Genomic DNA, 19482 nt, shown 5'->3' with positions numbered 1-19482 from the left:
CAGAGTACCCAAAAGCCAGGTTCAGAGTACCAAAGCATTATAAGTATTGCCTATTTCTGATAAGGAGTCACATAAAGCATTAGAAATGTATGATGAAGGGACAGAAAAGGAAATGCTGGCTATGCAGATCCAGAACTGTGATGACTATCTAGTCCTCAGTGCCACGAAGCCACTTGGTGGTTATGCACTTTAAAAATGAAGTAAAAAAACAAAATAAATAAAATATGTTGCTTGGAAAAGCAGTGGGGTTCTTGATGGATCATAAAATTGACACCCAAGTAGTTGAGAAGGAATGATTACACAGCCCTGCTGTAGTAATAAAGCCATTCTTAAAGACTGATACTGGCAGACCTCAGTTCAGACCTGTTCAGTACACGCCCAGTACAGGGATCCCAAATGTCTTCTGGGAACTTATTTTGAGCAGGAAATACAAGGTAGAACATTGCAGCATGAAAACACATCAGGAAGGAAAACTGGTTTCAGGCAGAGGCACCTCCAGTTGAGGGACGGCTAAATTAGATCAAGAGGGCATCTTTGAGTACCCCCAACGATAGCTCTATATTATGTTAAGGCACAAAATATCAGGGCAGTTTGTGGATGTCTTGTGTTAGGCCGTGATCGACAGAGACCGTGACACAAGCAAACTCGAGAAGCCTGGATAACCCCCTAATTAAACAACCTAGTTTCTGTGAAAAAGTGCCTGAAGTTGAAACTCTTGATGGCATAGCCATGGAACCTCCTTCAAACATGGAAACTAAAAGGGTTTGTGGTGCGTTTGGTGGCATGCAGAATAGACAGAAGTGCACAGGCCTAGAATGGATCTAGTGGCCATCACCCAAGTTCAGCAGGCATCATCTGTGGGGCCTCAGCATGGAAATCAGGCCCCAAACTCTTAAAACCAGGCTACCATGAACAAGAGTGGAAGCATATACATTGTTTCAGGGATAATCAGCTTTGGAGAGAGAAATCTATCAATATCAGCAAGCAAAAATATATATATATATATATATATATATCACCTGCTCTGGGGAGGAGGCCAGGTGCACATGATCAGAATGGCACAGAAAATATTAATGCTGGAGTGAATCCAAAGGTGTTGATAGGAAAGAAGGACTGAGGCCTACATTTTCAGTGCAGAACCAGGGTGACCTGGTACCATCCTTAATTGCTTAAATGCAGTTAACAAAACGATCCAGCTATGCGCGCTACCTCAGGAGGGTTCACTATCGCTGGAGTGGGCTGGGAGAACCTAGAGGGTGCAAGCAACGGAGGTTTCTCCTTTAAAAAAGAAAAATAAAGTGGGGAACAAGTCGGACTAGCTTTCCCCTCTTTCCACCCCAGTCAATGACATCAGTGTGCCGTATGGTGCTCTAACATCATTGGCTTACCAGACTGAGCAGCAAGTGAGTGCTGTGGCGGCGACTCCTGTGCCATTTCTCCCTACTGCTGGTGAACAGAGATGCCACATAGGAATTGCTGGAAAGAGGAGTGTCTCCTCTCCACCAATGTCCCTCCTAAAGGCATTCCTGTTCAGGGATCAAGGGCTGTGAGACGATCCTGGTCTAGGAACCCCCTGAGGTGCAGGTAGATTTCCCCTAGAACCCCAGGAGACCAAACTAATAGCTGCTCTTGATTGGAGCGATCAGCCACCCCAGAGAAAGGACAACATGGTAGACATTTTCTTTTTAGCTTGCCTGCTCCTGTTTATTTTTTTTCAGCCACTCCGGCATCGGGCATGAATGGCAATTTGTTGAGGGGTGGGGAGCGTCCCCCTCTTTGCAAACGGCCAACACCCCTTGGGCAAGGCCATTTTAGCCATTCTGTTCAGAAATAGTTCTGTTATTGTGACATTCACATAAGAATTCTGACCACCACATCACATGGCAAAGTTCGTATCGGCCATGATCTACTATTATGTGATTCACACTTTGCTTTGACCTAACACAGCAGACATCAAGGGGAGGGGATCATCCCCTTTCAGCCATTGCTCTGCCATTGTGACATTCACATTAGGCTACAGCCACCACAGCATTGGGCAATAGGTTAGTCCACTTCAGCCTTTGATCTGTAATTGTGATAATTACATTTTGCTTTCACAAACCACAGATTGCAAAATGGAGCAAGCCCACTTCAGCAATTGCGTAACATCAGTGAAAGTGATAACATTGAGCCCTTTCACAAGGAGAACATTCTCACACAAAGTAGTTCCCTTCAGTAGCAGAGTCTGTTATGGTTACTACGTAGGCTTGCCTTACTGCATGCGTAGGAAGTTGAAGTAATATTTTTTTTTTTTCTCTTTTAGCTGCTTCAGAGAAGTTCTTTGGGTTGCATCTTGTTGAGAGACAAGTGTCTTTTTACTTTGTTTTGAGCTAGTTCATTGGCATTGTTTCATTTTCATTTTTACTTTATTTCAGCTTATATCACACCCACAAACCTACTATTTTTTTTAAGAGGCCCTCTGCATTCTACTTAGTACATAGAATTTGAGGAGCAAAGTTTTAGACAGTCATGGGAGATGAATCCTCGGTGAATAACTGTTCAGGCGCTAGCTCAAATAATGGAGGAGAGCTCTGAGGCAGCTTCTGGTTACAGAGACAGTATCTGAGAGAGTTCATGGAGCTGAATCTGGATGTGATTTTTGAGTCGGTGTGGTGCAATCCGATGAGTGCTCTTTGTACAGTGATTTTGAAGAACATGCTTATGGCAGTTGTTGATGTCCCTTAGCAAGTAAAGACTGTGTGGCTGAGACAGAAGCATCAGGGTGGTCCAATCTGCAGGGCAGGCACTGAGAGAGTTCTCACTGGCAGAGCCCCATTCAGTTTAGCTACAAACCCCTCAATTCACTGTCGATACTGTGCAGTCAATACTTTTGTCTATTAACGACTTCCATCTTTTTCTAGATGACTTCCATAAGTAAACTGTACACCAAACAAATCTGTGTGTTGAACATTTTCTGAGGGAGCATGGAGGCACTCTGGTGCCTCATTCTAGGGCACAACGGTGGACTCCTACTTTTCTTGAAGAGTTGAGAACATTCTTCAGCCTTTTGCTCAACATGGGAACTGTACACAAACCACCAGTACAGTCCTATTGGTATAAAGGTACGGGTTGGGAAATATACCAGCTTTGCACCAGAGAAAGTTTTTTGATTTTGCAGAGCAAGCTGCAGTTCAGTGATAACTCTTCAGTACTGCACCAGGACCATGACAGGCTGTTCAAAATGTGGCCCGTCGTGGAACATTTGTCCACCAAGTTTCCAAAGATTTTATACTTGTGTGAATAATTCAGCAGTCAACAAGTAGTTGACCCTATACAAATGGAAGCTGCTGCCCGACATTACATTTCAAGCAAAAGAACTGGCTAAGTATACCGCCTGAGAGTATATATATGGAATGACTCCACAAGAAATCCTGCTGGTTGCCCTTCCACATTAGGAATTAGTGAGAAGTTTGTGTGGGAACTTACACATCAAACCATACAGGCTATTAACTCTATGTGGACCATTTTGATACAGGAGTGCCACTACCCAGCAAGTGGTACCAGTGGAAGTCTCCAGAAAGGACTCCCCCAGAATTTTATGAGTAAGAAGATCAAGAGGTCAGAGCATTGTGTTGCATTGTAACACACAGCTAGGCATATATAAGGGGAGTTGTAAAACTCTCACATGGTATAAGAGGAAAGCAACCCACCTGTTTCACTTGGCAACACGCAATGCCTATGTTGTGTAATGTCAAACCACAACAGGAAAACTGATGTTCTTACTCTACTTTCAGTTGGCTGTTATTGAGTGTTTTACTGCTACAGAAGCAATGGCCTCTACCTCACCAGTTGTAGAGGATGTTGCAAGGCTGAAGGATCAGCACTATGCCAACCAAATCCCTGCAACAAAGAAAAAGATTAAACCATATAATTGATACAGAGTTAGCTATCGGAAAGGAAAGAGGTAGGAGACTACATTTTTACAGTGCCCATTGCCCATTATGGCTAGACCTGTGTTTTTTGTGGGGAATTGACTGAACAGGAGCAGTCAGATTTATTTTTAGTATTTGCCTTTAAATGGTTGTGAATTAATGTACACTTTCAACAGGCTACTACGTAACTAGCAAAGCGGACTTTCAAATTGTTCCATATAATTTGGAAAATCTTTGTTAGTTATTGTTGGAACGGACATCCTTGGTGTGGTTTTCTCCAACTTTTTTCCTTCAATCGCCCTGTTTTTGGTAAATTTGTTTTTGCTGGCCTTAGGACTCTGCGTACTTTACCACTCCTAATTTGCATGGGCTCTCTCCTTTAAACATGGTAGAATTGGCTTACACCCAATTGGCACGTTTAATTTACGTGCAAGTTCCTGGTAAAGTGGTGCCACCTTTACCAAGGGCCTGTAAATTAAATGCTACTAGTAGGCCTGCAGCACTCCTTGCACCACCCACTAATGAAGCCTTTTAAACCTGTCTCAGGCCTGTCATTGTAGTATGTGTGTGCACTTTTACATTGCCATTTTGCCCTCGCAAAATAAACCTATTGCCAGGCCTAAACCTTCCTTTCTAATACATACATGTCACTCCTAGGGTAGGCCCTTCACAACTTAGAGGGCAGGGTGCAGTGTATTAAAACTGTTGAACAAATAATTTTAAGTTTTATATATGTCCTGGTAGTGAAAAACTCTTACATTTGTTTCTCACTACTGCAGGGCTTACCTCTTCAAAGGAATAACATTGGATTACTTTATTATTATATTTAATAAGTGATAACTCTCAATTGGGAGCACGTAGGAATTTCGTGTTTGGTGTCTAAAGAATTGTAACTTAAAACCCTCATTATTATTAAAGTTGTATTTTAAGTTACAAATTCTGAAAATGCCACTTTTAGAAAGTTGGCATTTTTTTGGTCCCAACCATTTGGTGAATTCTCACTAGGGGGGGCTGGAGGAGATTTAAGGACCTGCGTGGGCACCCTTCCCACTCGTAATAACTAACACAAAAAGAGTCCACGGGTCCAGGGTAGAAGTCTGAAGTGCAAGAGGACCTTGTCAACCATGTACTCGAGGGGGATCCCTTTTAAGGACGGTTCCCCTTACACACCAGAGGTGTCATGCTTCATCATAGGGATGCTTCCTCGCATAAAGAACCTGGTCTCTATTGGTAAGGAGGGTTAGTCTAAAATCCTATGTGAGCATGGTGTGCTCAGTGTGAAGTGCAGTGCTAAGGTGAAAGTGGTTAAAACTGGCTACAAGGTCAGCTATGTGGCAACTTTAATCGGCTACCTTGTGACAGGATTAAAAACAATTAGCTAGTAATACAGCTGCCGTCATTAGAGACATCTGTATTAGTGTATGATCAACATGTTTCGGCCTTGGGATCTGTCAAAGTCTCGTGGCCAACATTAGGATCGACATACAGCTACTGCAACAAGTGAAATGCAAGCACATATGAAAAAGTGTACACAGTAACAACGGTGTAATATACTGAACCAGTGGTCCTGTAGTTCAGTAGGTTCACCGTTGGAACCTGTTACGAGACAAAAAACACAACAATGTGCACTATTTACAATGAACAAGAAATGCATGAATGACATGGTTGAACCAAAACACAATAGGTAATCACTATAGTCAAGACACTGGACGTAGTGAAACCACTTGATCCACATGAAAAGTGATAAAGGGATGCGTAACTCACCCACAGAGGTTCGAGAATTTTCCGCATCTGTCCTGGCCTATTAGCCAAAAGGTAAATACGCCAATCCAACCTAACAGAAAAGGTGGTGGCGTTAAATTTAAGAAGAAGTAAAAAAAAATATTTCGAGATCAAATTGTGTGCCTACAAGAGCGAGAGCAATCAAAGAGACCTGAGTATGCAGAGGAATTCATATGCAAAACTGGTTTGCACACCTAAAAGAAAATATGAGGAGTATGTTGAAAACAAGTTCACCCTGGAGGGTAAGTACATGTGGGTGGTGAAGACCTGGGCGATCAATTCACCCAGGTGAACCCAGAACAGTAGGGTCATGTGAGTGGGCAGACATAGTCTAAAGGAAAGAGCATAAGGGTTGTTGAAGCCTCCAATGAGTGACAAAATGCAGACAATCATAATGGTTGCGGCGAGCAAGGGGGTATCAAGGCACAATGGCTGCCAGATGTGCCAAGCGCGCTCTTGAAGGGGAGAGAGACAGAGTCGCTTTCCTATGCAACAGGGCCCACCGTCTCTATCAGGAATATGTGGTGGCAGTGGAAGGTAGAAAACGGGCTGTCCCGCAGTGGGGGATCAGACCTGGTGCAGCAAGGTGGGCAGAAACTCAGCTGGCTGGCTCATGGGAAAGTGCTGCACCGCACTCGCAGGACCTGCAAAGTTCAGGGGTTGGTCCATGGCGTGGAGCGCCCAGTCGCTAGACCAACGGGACCGTGTGGGGTGGGGGGGACAAAGGCAGAGAGAAGCGCAGAGACAGGCAATGGACTCTGCCAGCGCTCAAGCAATTAAAGTGTGCGCCGGGGAAACGCCTCGCTGCAGAGGGCTCAGGCGGTAGCACGTACTATTGATGGGCTGAGGGCGGTATGCCGGTCAGAAGACATACTAGGGAACCGCGTGGTGGACTTACCGCTCAAGTGTAGAGTGGAATCCACGGTCGTATGTCCTCACAACAGGAAGGATGCTGGTTCAATGCGGCACGCTAAGTAGTGCCGGGATCTCGTCTGGCTGGAGGAAGCAGGGAGGATGGTGGGAAGTGTAGTGCACTTCCTGGTGGGCATGCTAGGACCAGTTGTGCGTAATACTGTTTCCTGGACAAGCAGGAAAGATGGGAGTTATAGTCAGGCTGCCGTTTGGCAGCGTCTGACTCCCGGGGTGAAAACAGGTCACTGGCCTGAAATAAGTGGTGTGCTCTATTAGACTAAAATGGGGAGCTGACAGCGGATCTGTCCGCTGTGACAAGATGAGTTGCCAGGAACAAGTGGTGTATTCTCTTGGATAAGGGGAACAGACAGCGGACTTAATTGCTGTGACAAAATAAGTGGATGGAAATTCGGAAGATAACATGAAGACCGTGTAACTAAGCTAAAATAAAATGCAATAAATGAAATGAGCTGGCTGTATGAGAGGGAGTGACTAGGAAGACACATGTTACTCTAATGACTCCACTGGGTCAGGGGTGGCAGCAATCCACTTGTGCATGTGAGTGAGTAAGCTCACTGTTGCTGGGGTAGGTGTGGTCAATGTGCTCTGGGGCTCAGGAGAGCACCAACAATGGAATATTGTCATCTAGTCCCTCACTAGAGGTACCCAATTTGAACACCCATCGCTGCTCGAGCCTCAGAAGTTTGGTCGTGAGACCTGGTGTCATCGCACTAAGGTTTGGTTTGTCAAGAACTGTCCAGGTTAGTGTGTCTGCCTGGTGACGCATTTCTAGAAAATGCTTTGTGAGCTCTGTCATTTGTTTGGCACATCTGATTTTGCTCTTATGTTCAACTATACGTATGCGTACTTTCCTAATGGTCATCCCCACATATCTGAGACCGCATGGAGAGGTAATCAGATAGATGACTCGCTCGCTATTGCAGTTAGTGTGATGTTTTTACTCCCACGGTCTAGTTGTACCAATATTGCTAGTTCTTGTAACCTTGGTCCGAGGACAGACCGAGCAAGACCCACAAGGAAAATGGCCTTGAACGCTTGGAAGGTGACAGACGGTGCTTGGTCTGTGTGTGACTGTGGGTGGAGGTCTGGTATGGACCAAATTGTCTCTAAGGCTACAGCCCCTTCTGAAGGCGAACAAGGGTTTGTCCAGGGACAGTTGTCCTTTGTTCAGAATATTCCAGTTACGCAAGATGGCTTTCTTCACTGTGTTGGAAAGGGAGCTAAAAGTGTTAATGCACACCAATCTCGTCTGTGGTTGTTTAATGGACGGATGGTCCAGCAAGGCATCTCGGTTATTATTGAGCGCACGTTTGGCTGATTTCTTGACTAGGGCGGTCGGATAGTGTCTGTCCAGTAAGTTGTTCCTCAGTGTTGATGCGTGTTCCTTGTACTTATCGATACTGGAGCAATTCTCACGCAGGGATTTGGGATGATGGCTCTCATATTGGAGCAGGGCGTTCCAGGCCATATGTTTCTGATAGAGTTCGGTTTCTAGGGTGCCCCCCCGATTGAAAAATGGAGATGTCTAGGAAAGCTAGTTTCACCCTACTGTATTTGCACGTAAACCGGAGGTGGTCGTTGTGAGTATTGAGCCATTCGTGGAAGGTATTGATGTTAGTATCATCTCCTCTCTATACCACAAAGATATCGTTGATGTACCTCTTCCAGGGTAATATGTGGGTGAGGTATGGATTGTTGTTTGAAAGGACGACACCCTCCTCAAAGACATGCATGAAGAGGTTCGCCAAACTGGGGGCAAAGGTACTCCCCATGGAGGTACCGGACACCTGTAGATAGAGCTGTGTTTCAAATTGAAAGAAATGTTCTTTCATGTCCATGGTGGCGCACCTCATAATGAAGGAAATGGTGTTCAATTGTGGTCAGGGTCTGGTCCTGGGGGATGCATGTGTACAACGACTCAACATCGAAGGAGACAAGGTAGTCCATGTCTGGGCTGAATTCAATCCCTCTGAGAAGGCGAAGAACATCCTTTGTGTTTTGCAGGTATGTGGGTATCATGCAGACCAATGGTCGCAGAAAGAAAAAGTTGACGAACTCTGGCAGAGGCTCAAGTGCGCAGCCAATGCCCAAGATGATCGGTCTCCCTGGAGGTGGTCTCTGTGGCTTGTGTATCTTCGGTAGGACGTAAAAGTAAAGAGTCACTGGTTCTTTGGTGCAAAGGAACTCAGCTTTTCTAGGTGTGATCCATCCATTGTCTCTTGCTTCTCTCGTCATGATGGAGATGGTGTCGGTGATCCTTTCTGTGGGATCCTTATGCAATGGGCGATAGTATGTGATCACGTTTAATTGGCGTAGGCATTCAGACCTGTAAGAAACCGTGTCCATAAGCATGATGGCACCACCCTTGTCAGCTGTCTTGGCTGTAATACTTTTGTCCATGCTTAGGGTGCGCAAGGCTAGTTGTTCATGCTTGGGTAGTTGTGGTATATCCTAGGTGGTGCAGATAGTCCAAAGTTTAGGTCTTTGAGGACAGCCTTCTCAAAAGTGGCTGGTGGTCTCAGGTTCACTTATCGGAAGGGTTTTATCTGCGAAAAAGTGTAACCTGACTTTCGAAAACACTGGTGCACCTCCTGTTGAAGTAGAAAGGGGTCACCACTATTGGTTGGGACAAAGCCTAGCCTGTGGTGGAGTACGACGGTTTCGTCAGTTGTTAGTAAGCATTGACTCAAATTAACTACGAGGCTGGTTCCCTGGTTGTTGTCCTATCTTGGTCATGCTCCTGGTGTTCCGTGGGGAGCTAGAGAGGCCCAGTGTACTTGCTGTTGCGACCGTCTCCTTCCTCTTGATCGGCCGCGACCCTGCCCTAAAAAAGGCTGGTTGTAACCTTGCTGAGGCAGTGGTTGGAACCCCATCAAGTGGCCTTGTTGTCCAGGGCCAAATACTGGAAAAGGAGGATAGCCCCATGGTGTAGGTGGCCACCACTGGTTTGGGGTCCTCCCCGTGCCCCTCGCCACTTTCTTAGTTCTTGGTTCTGCACTCTCTGTCGTGTATTATCTTGGCTCATGTTGGAGTCACTGGATTCCTCCTCTCTGTCCGAGGATGCATAACTAGAGCCATAACATCTGCCTGCCCTGTTATATTCAGGTGGTTTGTAAGATTCATCAGTGTAAGTGTTTATTTTTCCAGCGCAAACTTGGCCAGGTCCTTCTTGAATTTGGTAATTTTGCTGGTTAGTAAGGATTTCTTGTAATCCTTGGTGGTCTTGTTGGTCTCCTCCAAGTTCTTTTTGACAGAGTGGCACTAACAATAGTTTTAATCTCGGATTCTAAGGTTTGAATTTGTATCAAGATAGTATCCGCCACCTTCTTAGCTGTACTAATAATCAAAATAAGCCAGTCCCTCATGCATCGCTAGGCAATGAGGGACCAGTCCTTGAGGAAGGTGGGGTTGTCTAGAAAGAGCCTGGGGGCATTGGTGACTATGAGCCCCGTCGGGGCACAGTTACCTCTGAGGTATTCTGTCATAATGGACCCATGTGTGGTTGTCCTACACGTGCATGCATGCTGCAGGCATTTGGTGCTTGCAGCATGCATCCTGTGTCACATGACTAGGTGTAGCTGGCAGTCGGTCTTTTGTGTACTGCTCCCAGACAGTAAGACAAATGGTGAATAGGAGTTGTCAGGATGAGAGGGAGGAGGTGTCACCTACCACAGTGGCACATCACAAAATCTCTGCCTCAGCAAACTCGCCAAGGGTTTCACACTTGTCCTTTGTGCTCCCAGACAAGCTTGAGGCCATGACAGAGAGGAAGGAAGTTCCAGACACCTCTGCAGGGGGATGACTCTAGAAGCTTCTCCTACTTCAAAGTGAGCACTGGGTGTAAATAGTGGACCTTCATGACCAACTTTTCAGATCACTTCTAAACCTGTGGCCAGGAAGAAGGACTGTATCAGGACTCTTCTGCTGCTGTAAGATGCCCTGATGAATACAGCCGACCTGTATCAACCCAAGAGTTAGTCGGCTTCCCCTCTGTTCAAGCCACAGGGAGGAAACAGGCTTCTTCAACATCCATGCATCTCCCCGCATCTCATTGCAGTGCAAAGCAGCCTGCCAACTAATTCGGCCCACTGCAACGCAGCTCGTCCTGGACGCATCTCATCCTAAACGAATCTCCGTGCAATTCCTAGCACGCCCTGGTGGCATTTTTGATACTGACAGTGGTGCATCCAGAACATTTCATCACAACGCAGGACCATAGCATTGAAACCCTGCGTCGAGGGTCATCACCTCTGCGCTAGGCATCTCAACAACGGATATTGCATTGTGTCTCCTTGTCGACGGCTCCTAAAACGCTGGCCCATGCAGCTTGACGCAAGGACCTTGCATCTTAAATGCCCAGGCCACAAGGTACTCTCAGGTGATGAAACTCAGTCCTGTATCAAGCCAGTGCTTCATGTTGGTTGGCCAGAAGTTGTGACTTGGACCTCGTCTACTGCGACCATATAACCAGAGTTGGTGCTTTTTGTTACTTGACACTCGATTTCTATAAAACCTTTAAAACTGTGTTTCTCAGTTTCTACAATTTTTTTGTCGTTTTAGTGTCAAATAATGTATTAAATTTTGCTCTATTTCACTAAAATGGTGTGGGATTTTTCTTTTGTGGTGTTTTTCACTTTGTTACTGTTGGAATGCTGCTAAAAGGGTTGAGCACAGGTTAATTTGGGGTTGGCTTGTGGTTCGCCTAGACAGGAATTCTGATTGCTGCTTGAATTGTGTTTTATCCCCCCCTTAACCAGTAATCCTTTTTCCCACAGTTCTCTACTAAAGAATCCAAGACTGTTTTCTTTTCTAATTTGGATTGCAGTCACTGTGTCTTTCCTGACTCCAGTAAATAGGTACGGATTGGTGTGCCACCTTCATTCTCTGGCAAAATGTGGTGGATGTTCTGTCCGATGTATTACCAGTGCATTGCAGTCAATGGACTGCACATAACAATGGATAGGACACGCACCATGTTTTGACAAAATACTGTGTCTCCCAAACACTCACACGTATACACACACACACACCCTTGTATAGCTATATGCAACACACAAATACAGTGGGTGTTTAGTGTGTCGGGTAAACATGTGGGTGTTTAGTGTGTCGGGTAAACATGTGGTGCTCAACTAATCGTGCGGGCAGTGCAATGAGGTGATCACTTGACAATACAAATTTTGTACCATCAGTCCAACTACGTTCTTGTCCTGATGATGACCTGTTAAATTATTTAAGGTCGAAATGCTGTTGACAGCTACCTGGCTACAAAAGAAAACTATCTCCATAAACTCCATTTCAAACGTTGATCCCTTTAGATAGCATAATCTGCACATGTTGCAAAATCAATTACATATAATCTTTTCGGCTTTTTGGTTTCTTCTTTTGTGATCATCTCATTGCGCTCCCCACACAATTAACTGAGCACCCTGTGTTCAACAGACGCATTTAGCACCCACTGTATATATGCTTCCTGCATATAGCTATACAAGCATCTGAACAAAAAAATAATTTGGCATACATTTCAGGTCATATAGTTCTTTTATTGACTTCATGCATATAACAATATATTGCTTAAGTAATTTTTAAATGATCATTCTGTGAGAAGTTGGCCTGGTATATGCTGTCCACTATTTGTAGTAGGCACCTTGCACCAGTCCAAACGACCCTTATTGATGATTAGGTTAAAGACAACCTTTATTGAGAGCTATCCTAGTGGTAACTATGGAGAGCAGCCTTCAGGCTGCATCTCGAAGGAATGTAAAGCAGCTTGGTTTACCAGATTATAACCTCCTGAATGACCAAATGAAAGGAGAACCACACAAGGTATATATAAAATATATGTATTTATTTATAAACACTCTCTACTAGCCTCTTTATGAGATTAGAGAACAAGATACACAATTTAAACACTAGAACAACAGTAAATAGCACAATACACAGTGGGCCCCAGGGGGAGACCAAACCATATATTAAGAAAGTGGTATAACAACCATGACTTGACTAAACACAGTGTCTAGAGCACTTAGAATCGCTGGAACCCCAAGGAACCACCAAAGGTAGTGACACAGGGGACCCACGGGGGACGCATGCAGTGTGAGAACACAGCCGCGAGCTGCGTACAATCCTATGGGAAAGTCGTGGTTGGAATTTTAAGGATTAAGGACACTTAGGAGAGGACTTTAAGCAAACCCTTCGGTACAAAGAAGGTTCTAAGGCCAGCACCCTTGAGAGTACCGAGGTACCCGTGTTACCTATCCCAGGAGAGCCGGGTGCATAGTGGTCAAGTGGTGTCGGAAACGCTCATTGTTTTTAATGGCGTGTTGCAAAGAAGTGCTGCTGCCGAGAAGATGAGAAGAACCTGAAAGCAGAGGGGACAGAGTCTGGATCACTTCAGGGTGACCAGGGGCTCAGTAGACGAATGCCCACCGATGTCGGGTGTTTCAGGTGAGATGAGGTGAAGCTTGACTCTGCAGCTACGGGGACCAGGAGACGTCGACGATGACCAAAGTCCACAGGTGAGCTGTCCCATGAAGGATGTTGAGTGCTGGGGGGGTCAGTGTCCGGACTGGAGACCAATAATCCTTGGCAACTGCAACCCACACAGTCATAGAAAAGATGCTTCGGTGAGGACTAGCAAGGTCCTGGGGACTCCCCAAGCGATGGAGAGTCAGAGCACGTCTGGAGCAACCAGTAGAGACCACTGAAAGTTAAAGTTCCCTCCTTAGGGACCCACAGTTTGACGGAACAGGGATCGCGAAGGGACCGCGAAGGGACCTCGAGAGGAATCACAAAACACCAGCCCACGGAACACTTGTGGAGTGTAAGCTGGTAATCTTCAGTGGAATCACTGCTCGGCGTCCGGACTTCAAGTAGCCAAAAGCGCAGCCTCAGGGATCGCCAAAATGCATAGGCTGCTGCAAATGTGCACAGTGTCCAGGGGTACGGGTTGCACGGTCCACACGAGGGCTGCGGGTCTCAGGTTTGCTGAGAGCACTAGTCGACCTCGGGGAACCTCCTATGTTGCAAAATCTTCGGCGTCCTTCAGGAGCTGCATAGATGCAAACCGGCCAGATGCGTTTCAGGTGCCTGCTTTGCAGGGGAGTAACTTCTTTACTCCAAGGGAGATTCTTCGGTCATCCAACGAAGTGTAGATAGTTGAAGTACTTGGTTTCTGTAGCAGAGTTTCATCCAGGTAAATCTAAAGTCCTGTAGGCAGGGGTTCCTACTTTATACCCAAGGAAGGGGTGGGACAAACTCTGGGGATCCACCTGGGGGAGGCTCAGGACAGAGGGATGGCTACACCCATGTCCTTTGTCCAGTTTCGCGCCAGAACAGGGGCTGATAGCGCCCGCAACCGGTCTGAGCTGGACTATACACAAGGACACCAAATGTGCCTCCAGAGCAGACATCAAAGCACTTTCAGAGTGCACCCACCCAGCCCCAATACACTAAAGCCTGTCTGGGAGGAAACCTATTGTCCAGCCGTCCCCTGCCAGAGTTTCGTCCAGCAGAGGGAGGGCAAACTCGTGTCTGTGGCTGGCAGCAACCATCTTGTGATGCCAGGGTCAGGAAAGCTGGTACCGGGTGTACCAGTGTGGTCATATTTCTCCCTCTAGTAGGGTGGACTCATACCTCCTGCACCAGTTACTGGTGTGGAGGTATGATTCCAAGGAGTTTGACACCAAACACGACATGTTTCCATGCAGCCGTTTTCAAGTGAGCATTTACTGCTTTCTACCAGTAAGTCATGGGTTCATTATTCTGATACTATTATTAGTATTTACTCTGTAAACCTATTACGATCGATAGTACCAAATCCAACTGGTCTGAGTCTGTACTTGAGAAGTTGTGGGCACCAAGGGAACATTAACACTTTTGAAACATGATAATCAAGAGGAGTCCAGGGTGGTGTAACTTACAGAGATCCCACTCAGTTGTTTTATTCAAAGTGCCTTCAAGCATCAAACATTGGCTAAATCACACATATTCGTCACATTTCTGTGACGGAAACTTTCAGAATTTGCACCAATCGACAAAATTCCTACTACCCAGTATCCGCCCAATATAAAGGAGCCCTCGGCTCCACTCATCCTGCATCAGCCCAGCACTAATATGAATCGGCTTGTCTCTACTGGGCATTCATGGGATTCCGCCATAGAACGCCTGAATGCAACTACACACCAAGACTGCAGCAGTAAGTCAGGAAATCAGCGGTAACTTGGGAAATGTGACTAAGTAAGTAGGAGTGCAAGACTATGAAGTGGTCAGCTCTATATCTTTTTTATTTATGCTCCATTACATCCCTTCATCCATTACACCTCCTTCCCTGCTGTCAAGATACTTTCTTAAAATCTAGTATAGTACCAACTACAATGCCTAATACAGCAATACTAATAATATAATTGCCATTGGCCTAACCATCATGAAAATCACATTTTAAGTGTTACCCGACATCCAATCTAATATGTGTACAAATCAGAGAGCAGTCATGGTGGCTTTCTTATATCAGCGCCTCCTAAACTGTACTCCAGTGCCCATGGCCCCATGTATGAAGAGGTAAAGGAAATTAACACAGATGTTGGTAACATATATCCAGGCCCCTCTATCAGAGCTTAGCTGAGGCGTAGACAGTGCAATGGTAGACCATGTCCTTAAAGGATTCAAGCATCCATAGAGAATGATGTATCAGCAGATGTTTCACCACTACTCTTGTGGAGCTTTTGTGCATTTTATATTTTGTGCATTATTCACAACATGGATTTACTTGATCACTGACATGATGCTATTGCACTTGAAACAAATTACCTATGAAATATAGAAGTTTTTTTCCATGCTCTTGCTAATTAGGCCTCATGTTAGGCCTAAGAGTCATCTTGTTCAAAGTTGACGTCGCCTCTTGCTTGTAAAACTGTTCATTATTTATGTAGCACAGTCAAAAAGAGCCATATTTACTCCTTTCCATTCACATTGTTCTTGGTATTCTCAATGAAAAATATCCAGTATGGTCACAATAATGTTTCTTTTTCCAAGGGCCTTCCGCTATCTCACTGCACCCTATTCATTTAATTCATAATAGTTTGCCGTCATTCATGTAACTAGGTTGTCCGCCATCTCCGGGTGACATAAGGATAGAGTGGGCAGAATCAATATTCATGTAATGGGATAATGCTTAGGTGCTAAGGCTACATGACGTTTTATAAAACTGTGCTCTGATTTGCGAATTTTTTTTATCCTTTTGCTCACACCGTGATGAAACTGCACTTATAATGATAGTCTAGGAGAAGATTACCTATATAAACCCCTGATCTTGGGGGTGAGTGAAGTTTCCAGAAGGCTTTCTGTTGCTACTAAGGATGCTGTATGTTTCTCTACCGATTTTGCTGTTCACTTAGGACTTATTATGATTTGCACATTATTCTGTAATGACCTATTCCAAGAGCCTTCATGGCACTGACTTCATGCCTTTGCATTTATCATCTCTGTACAGTACCTTTAGAGCTTTTTGCAAAATATCCTTTAAAATGTTATGCTTGAGCTAAAACTCAGGCATTGAGTGGCCCCCAACTTAATTGACTGTATTTTGATATGTTGTGGAGTGCCTTATCTCGGGGACACATTGCTTCATGAAACTGAAGATTAACACTGTCTCAAATTCATCAACCCATGTGTGAATAACTGAAATAAATATTTTGGGGTGTACAAATGTAGGGGTTTCCCAGTGCCCACACCTCCAACATCATCAGCCGAAGTACCTATCGAGTTTTAGAAGTAATTCCTGGATAAATATGACAGGTCAAAGGCCCAGTTCCTATGAAAAACAAGGATAGCAAAAGTGGGAATGAATGAATGAATAGTGAGGGAGCCATGGAACCCAAAAAATCAGCGACGCCATAAATGTTGCTCCTTTATTTAAGTTGAGGATACAAATAATATAATCCATGTTTGGTTAAAAGAGAAAATAGCTGTAGGAGTGGAGATCCTCACGAAGGCGGACAGGTATATTTTCTGTGCATACCCTAATCACTACATCAAAGTACATCAATGTTATAAGACTGACTGGGGGATAGGCGATGACCCATAATACTTAACAGGTGGTAAAAGTAAAGATGACCTTAAAAGCCCAGTCAGAACTCTCCTCCGTCTCTTTAAAGCAACAAGAGGAAAAGAAGAAGACCGTCTGCAAACCACAGATGCAATGTGGCACATGGAATTTATAGATAAAAGAAAACTGCTAGACTTTAGTGACATTATGCACCATCCAAAGTAACCCTGAAGAGGGGCTATGCCACTCAACATGTTTGACACAATCCACAGCCAAGGAGACACCAAACTCTTCTACAATTATGTAGATACCCAGTGGGCAATGCAAATATCCCCATCAAATCCATTAGCCAATGCACTAACAAAAAGAAAGATTGAAAACTTCCAATCACTGAGAGTGCCAGAAAGAAGGTCCATGACTAAGCACTGGAAATACTTTCAAACTAAAACGCTAAAGCCAAAAATCAAGAATAAAAAAAATCATAAAACATTGCATCACTGTTACTAAAGTGCCCAAGGCCAGAACCGGCCTGGGATAGTCTGCCTTCAAAATCTTAAAAAGCAACAAAAGGGTCATAAAACAGAGTGGGACTGATAAAGGACTGAGCCATTGAATGTAGAGAAGGCATTCTAGCAGAAACTCTCTGGAAAAACAAAGAAAGAAAATCCCCGGACTGCAAACCCCATTGGCCACCACCTTCCCCCCCCCCTATTGTTCCATCATGTACAAATGACTAGTATTGCATCCTTTATCATGCCCTGTGTTATTGAACTGCACTTAGTGCCTTGTTCATGTGGTTGATTTTAATAAGAGATCAGCTCAAAGGACTTTCTAGGTCATATGGCTTTTTCTATTCACAATTACAAGCTGATTCAAAGGCCCTTTTGTTACACATACACAAGCATTCAACCTCTTTCACACATCCCTTGCCTTGAACACTGAAAACAAATATAATTCCCAACAGTGTTGTCCGTGCATGAGTCCCATCTAGTTTTCCTTTACACGTTTTATTTTGTACATACCTTTCTGATACAACTAGGTGTCTAGGTTGAATTGTGTTAAAAAAAAACAGAAAGTGATAATGTTGCCAAACCTAGGGTTGGGTATCAAAGTTCTGTACATACATTTGTCAGAGGTGTAATCTGAGCCAACATAGCCTTTCCATGACAAACATTGTTTTCGGGGCTGCGTTTTGAATTTGTGAGACGAATTAACAAGTGTTAGCGTTGTTCAGATATTGATGCAAGGAGGTAGATGTTGGCAGGATTTGAGTGCCAGAAATATCCCCAAGAATTGTGTAGGTTTAGATAATGCAATACGGCTATGATGGGTGGAACCGATTGGAAACAAGGAAGGATCTCCAATCACAGACTACAATACTCAGAATGCTTGGACAAAATTCTATTTCTTGGGATAAAGGCATTGGTTAGAAAAGAGTTAAGGTTGTGCAAGGTTAAGCGTGACAACAACAATGGAGTGTTAGTGCTGGGCAGAGGACCACTTTGGGTGAACACGTTTGTAGAAGATACAGAGGAATCTAAAGACTGAGCAGCCTTCTAATTGAAGCTACTGAAGTAAAAGTGGGGTGGCAATGTATGGTAACATTTCTTCGTCATTGTCCATAATATGGAGTCTCCAGCCAGGCCTTTATTCTGAAGAATATATACATTTTGGGGCAGCAAACAACTAGGGTGTTTATTGTAGCCTAGTTTAATGATGCTTATGAAACTGACTGCTAAGCTGAACTGCTAGAGCTGATGAATTTCATTTTATTTTAAGGTAAACAGAGGTAGAATGCAGTGTCACATTTGCTAGTAGCTATATGTTTAAAGGGGACAGAGAGATGACAGTGTGAAGAAATGAGGCACAATGCAATTTACAGTATAGAATGGTGTCTAACCATAGTACCATATGTGTGAAGCGGGCTGATCCATTAATGAATAAAAGCAGTATTATTGGTATATTCTTTCAAAGACGAATGTTCATCCACTGTTTGGTCATCCATAATTGCATTTTGCAAAATAATTCTAGGCACTCATTTAAAGGCTGCATGGATGCACCTCCTCCTCACCGGTCATAAAAACAACAAATAATTCAATAAGCCATGCAAAAGTCGATGAAGTGGAGACGGTGATTACACGACCAAACGTAACAGCACACAAAGAAATTAGCTTTTGGTTTTAAACCGGAGGGTACCTTTAGACACGGATTCAGGTGCCCTTTTGAGGTTTTGAACACTCAGTGGTTTTAAAAACAATTTTACCTATTCTGGATCCAATCTATAAATGGCAGGTTGAAGGTGATGCCAGAAACGTTTCATACCCATAGGCACTTCCACCGACTCCCATTTCCGCTGAGAAAGGGCCCATAGCATTTACAACTTACATAACAATTTACAGATGTTCCTTTACCTTTATGGTGAATGCCACTTGTAGAGGACCCCTCCTGCCCACAATCCACACCCGTTTCACATGACTCCTCGCCAGCGCTTCCAGAGAACGCTCAGTCAGGTCGGTTTTCTGTGGAGGCATTAAGAGTTAGTTGGCTGTCTTAATGAACATAAATGAAGTGCACAAAGAACTATGGTTTGGAAAGAGTGAAAGGTTAGTTGTGAAAGATGCCTGGGTTTAAGAGGTGAGGAAGCAAGAAGACAGTGCGATGTAAGACATCACCGAAAGGTGCAGCAGGTACAAGAGATGTCCGGAAGCGGTGCTGACAGGCACAGGAAAAAGTAAAGAAAATAGTTGAAGGGATGTGGAAGGGTATCTGGTGCAGTATTCACACCTAATTCTACATAGCAAAATTCAATCCTCT

The 19482-nt window shown here is 44.4% G+C and overlaps 1 protein-coding gene across 1 annotated transcript in view; it reads right to left on the bottom strand.

The window, feature by feature from the left end:
• The window catches only part of FDXR (ferredoxin reductase), a 229380-nt gene that overhangs the window by 130893 nt on the left and 79005 nt on the right, over window positions 1-19482 (bottom strand). The window contains exon 7 of the mRNA XM_085617083.1: window positions 19080-19187. Within this exon, the coding sequence (XP_085473209.1) occupies window positions 19080-19187 (108 nt within the window). The remainder of the gene's footprint in view (window positions 1-19079; window positions 19188-19482) is intronic.

Source organism: Triturus cristatus, chromosome 7, assembly GCF_964204655.1.
Source record: "Triturus cristatus chromosome 7, aTriCri1.1, whole genome shotgun sequence".
NCBI classification, from domain to species: domain Eukaryota; kingdom Metazoa; phylum Chordata; class Amphibia; order Caudata; family Salamandridae; genus Triturus; species Triturus cristatus.
The sequence above is the reverse complement of the archived record's forward strand: the minus strand, read 5'-3'. Positions and strand labels throughout refer to the sequence as shown.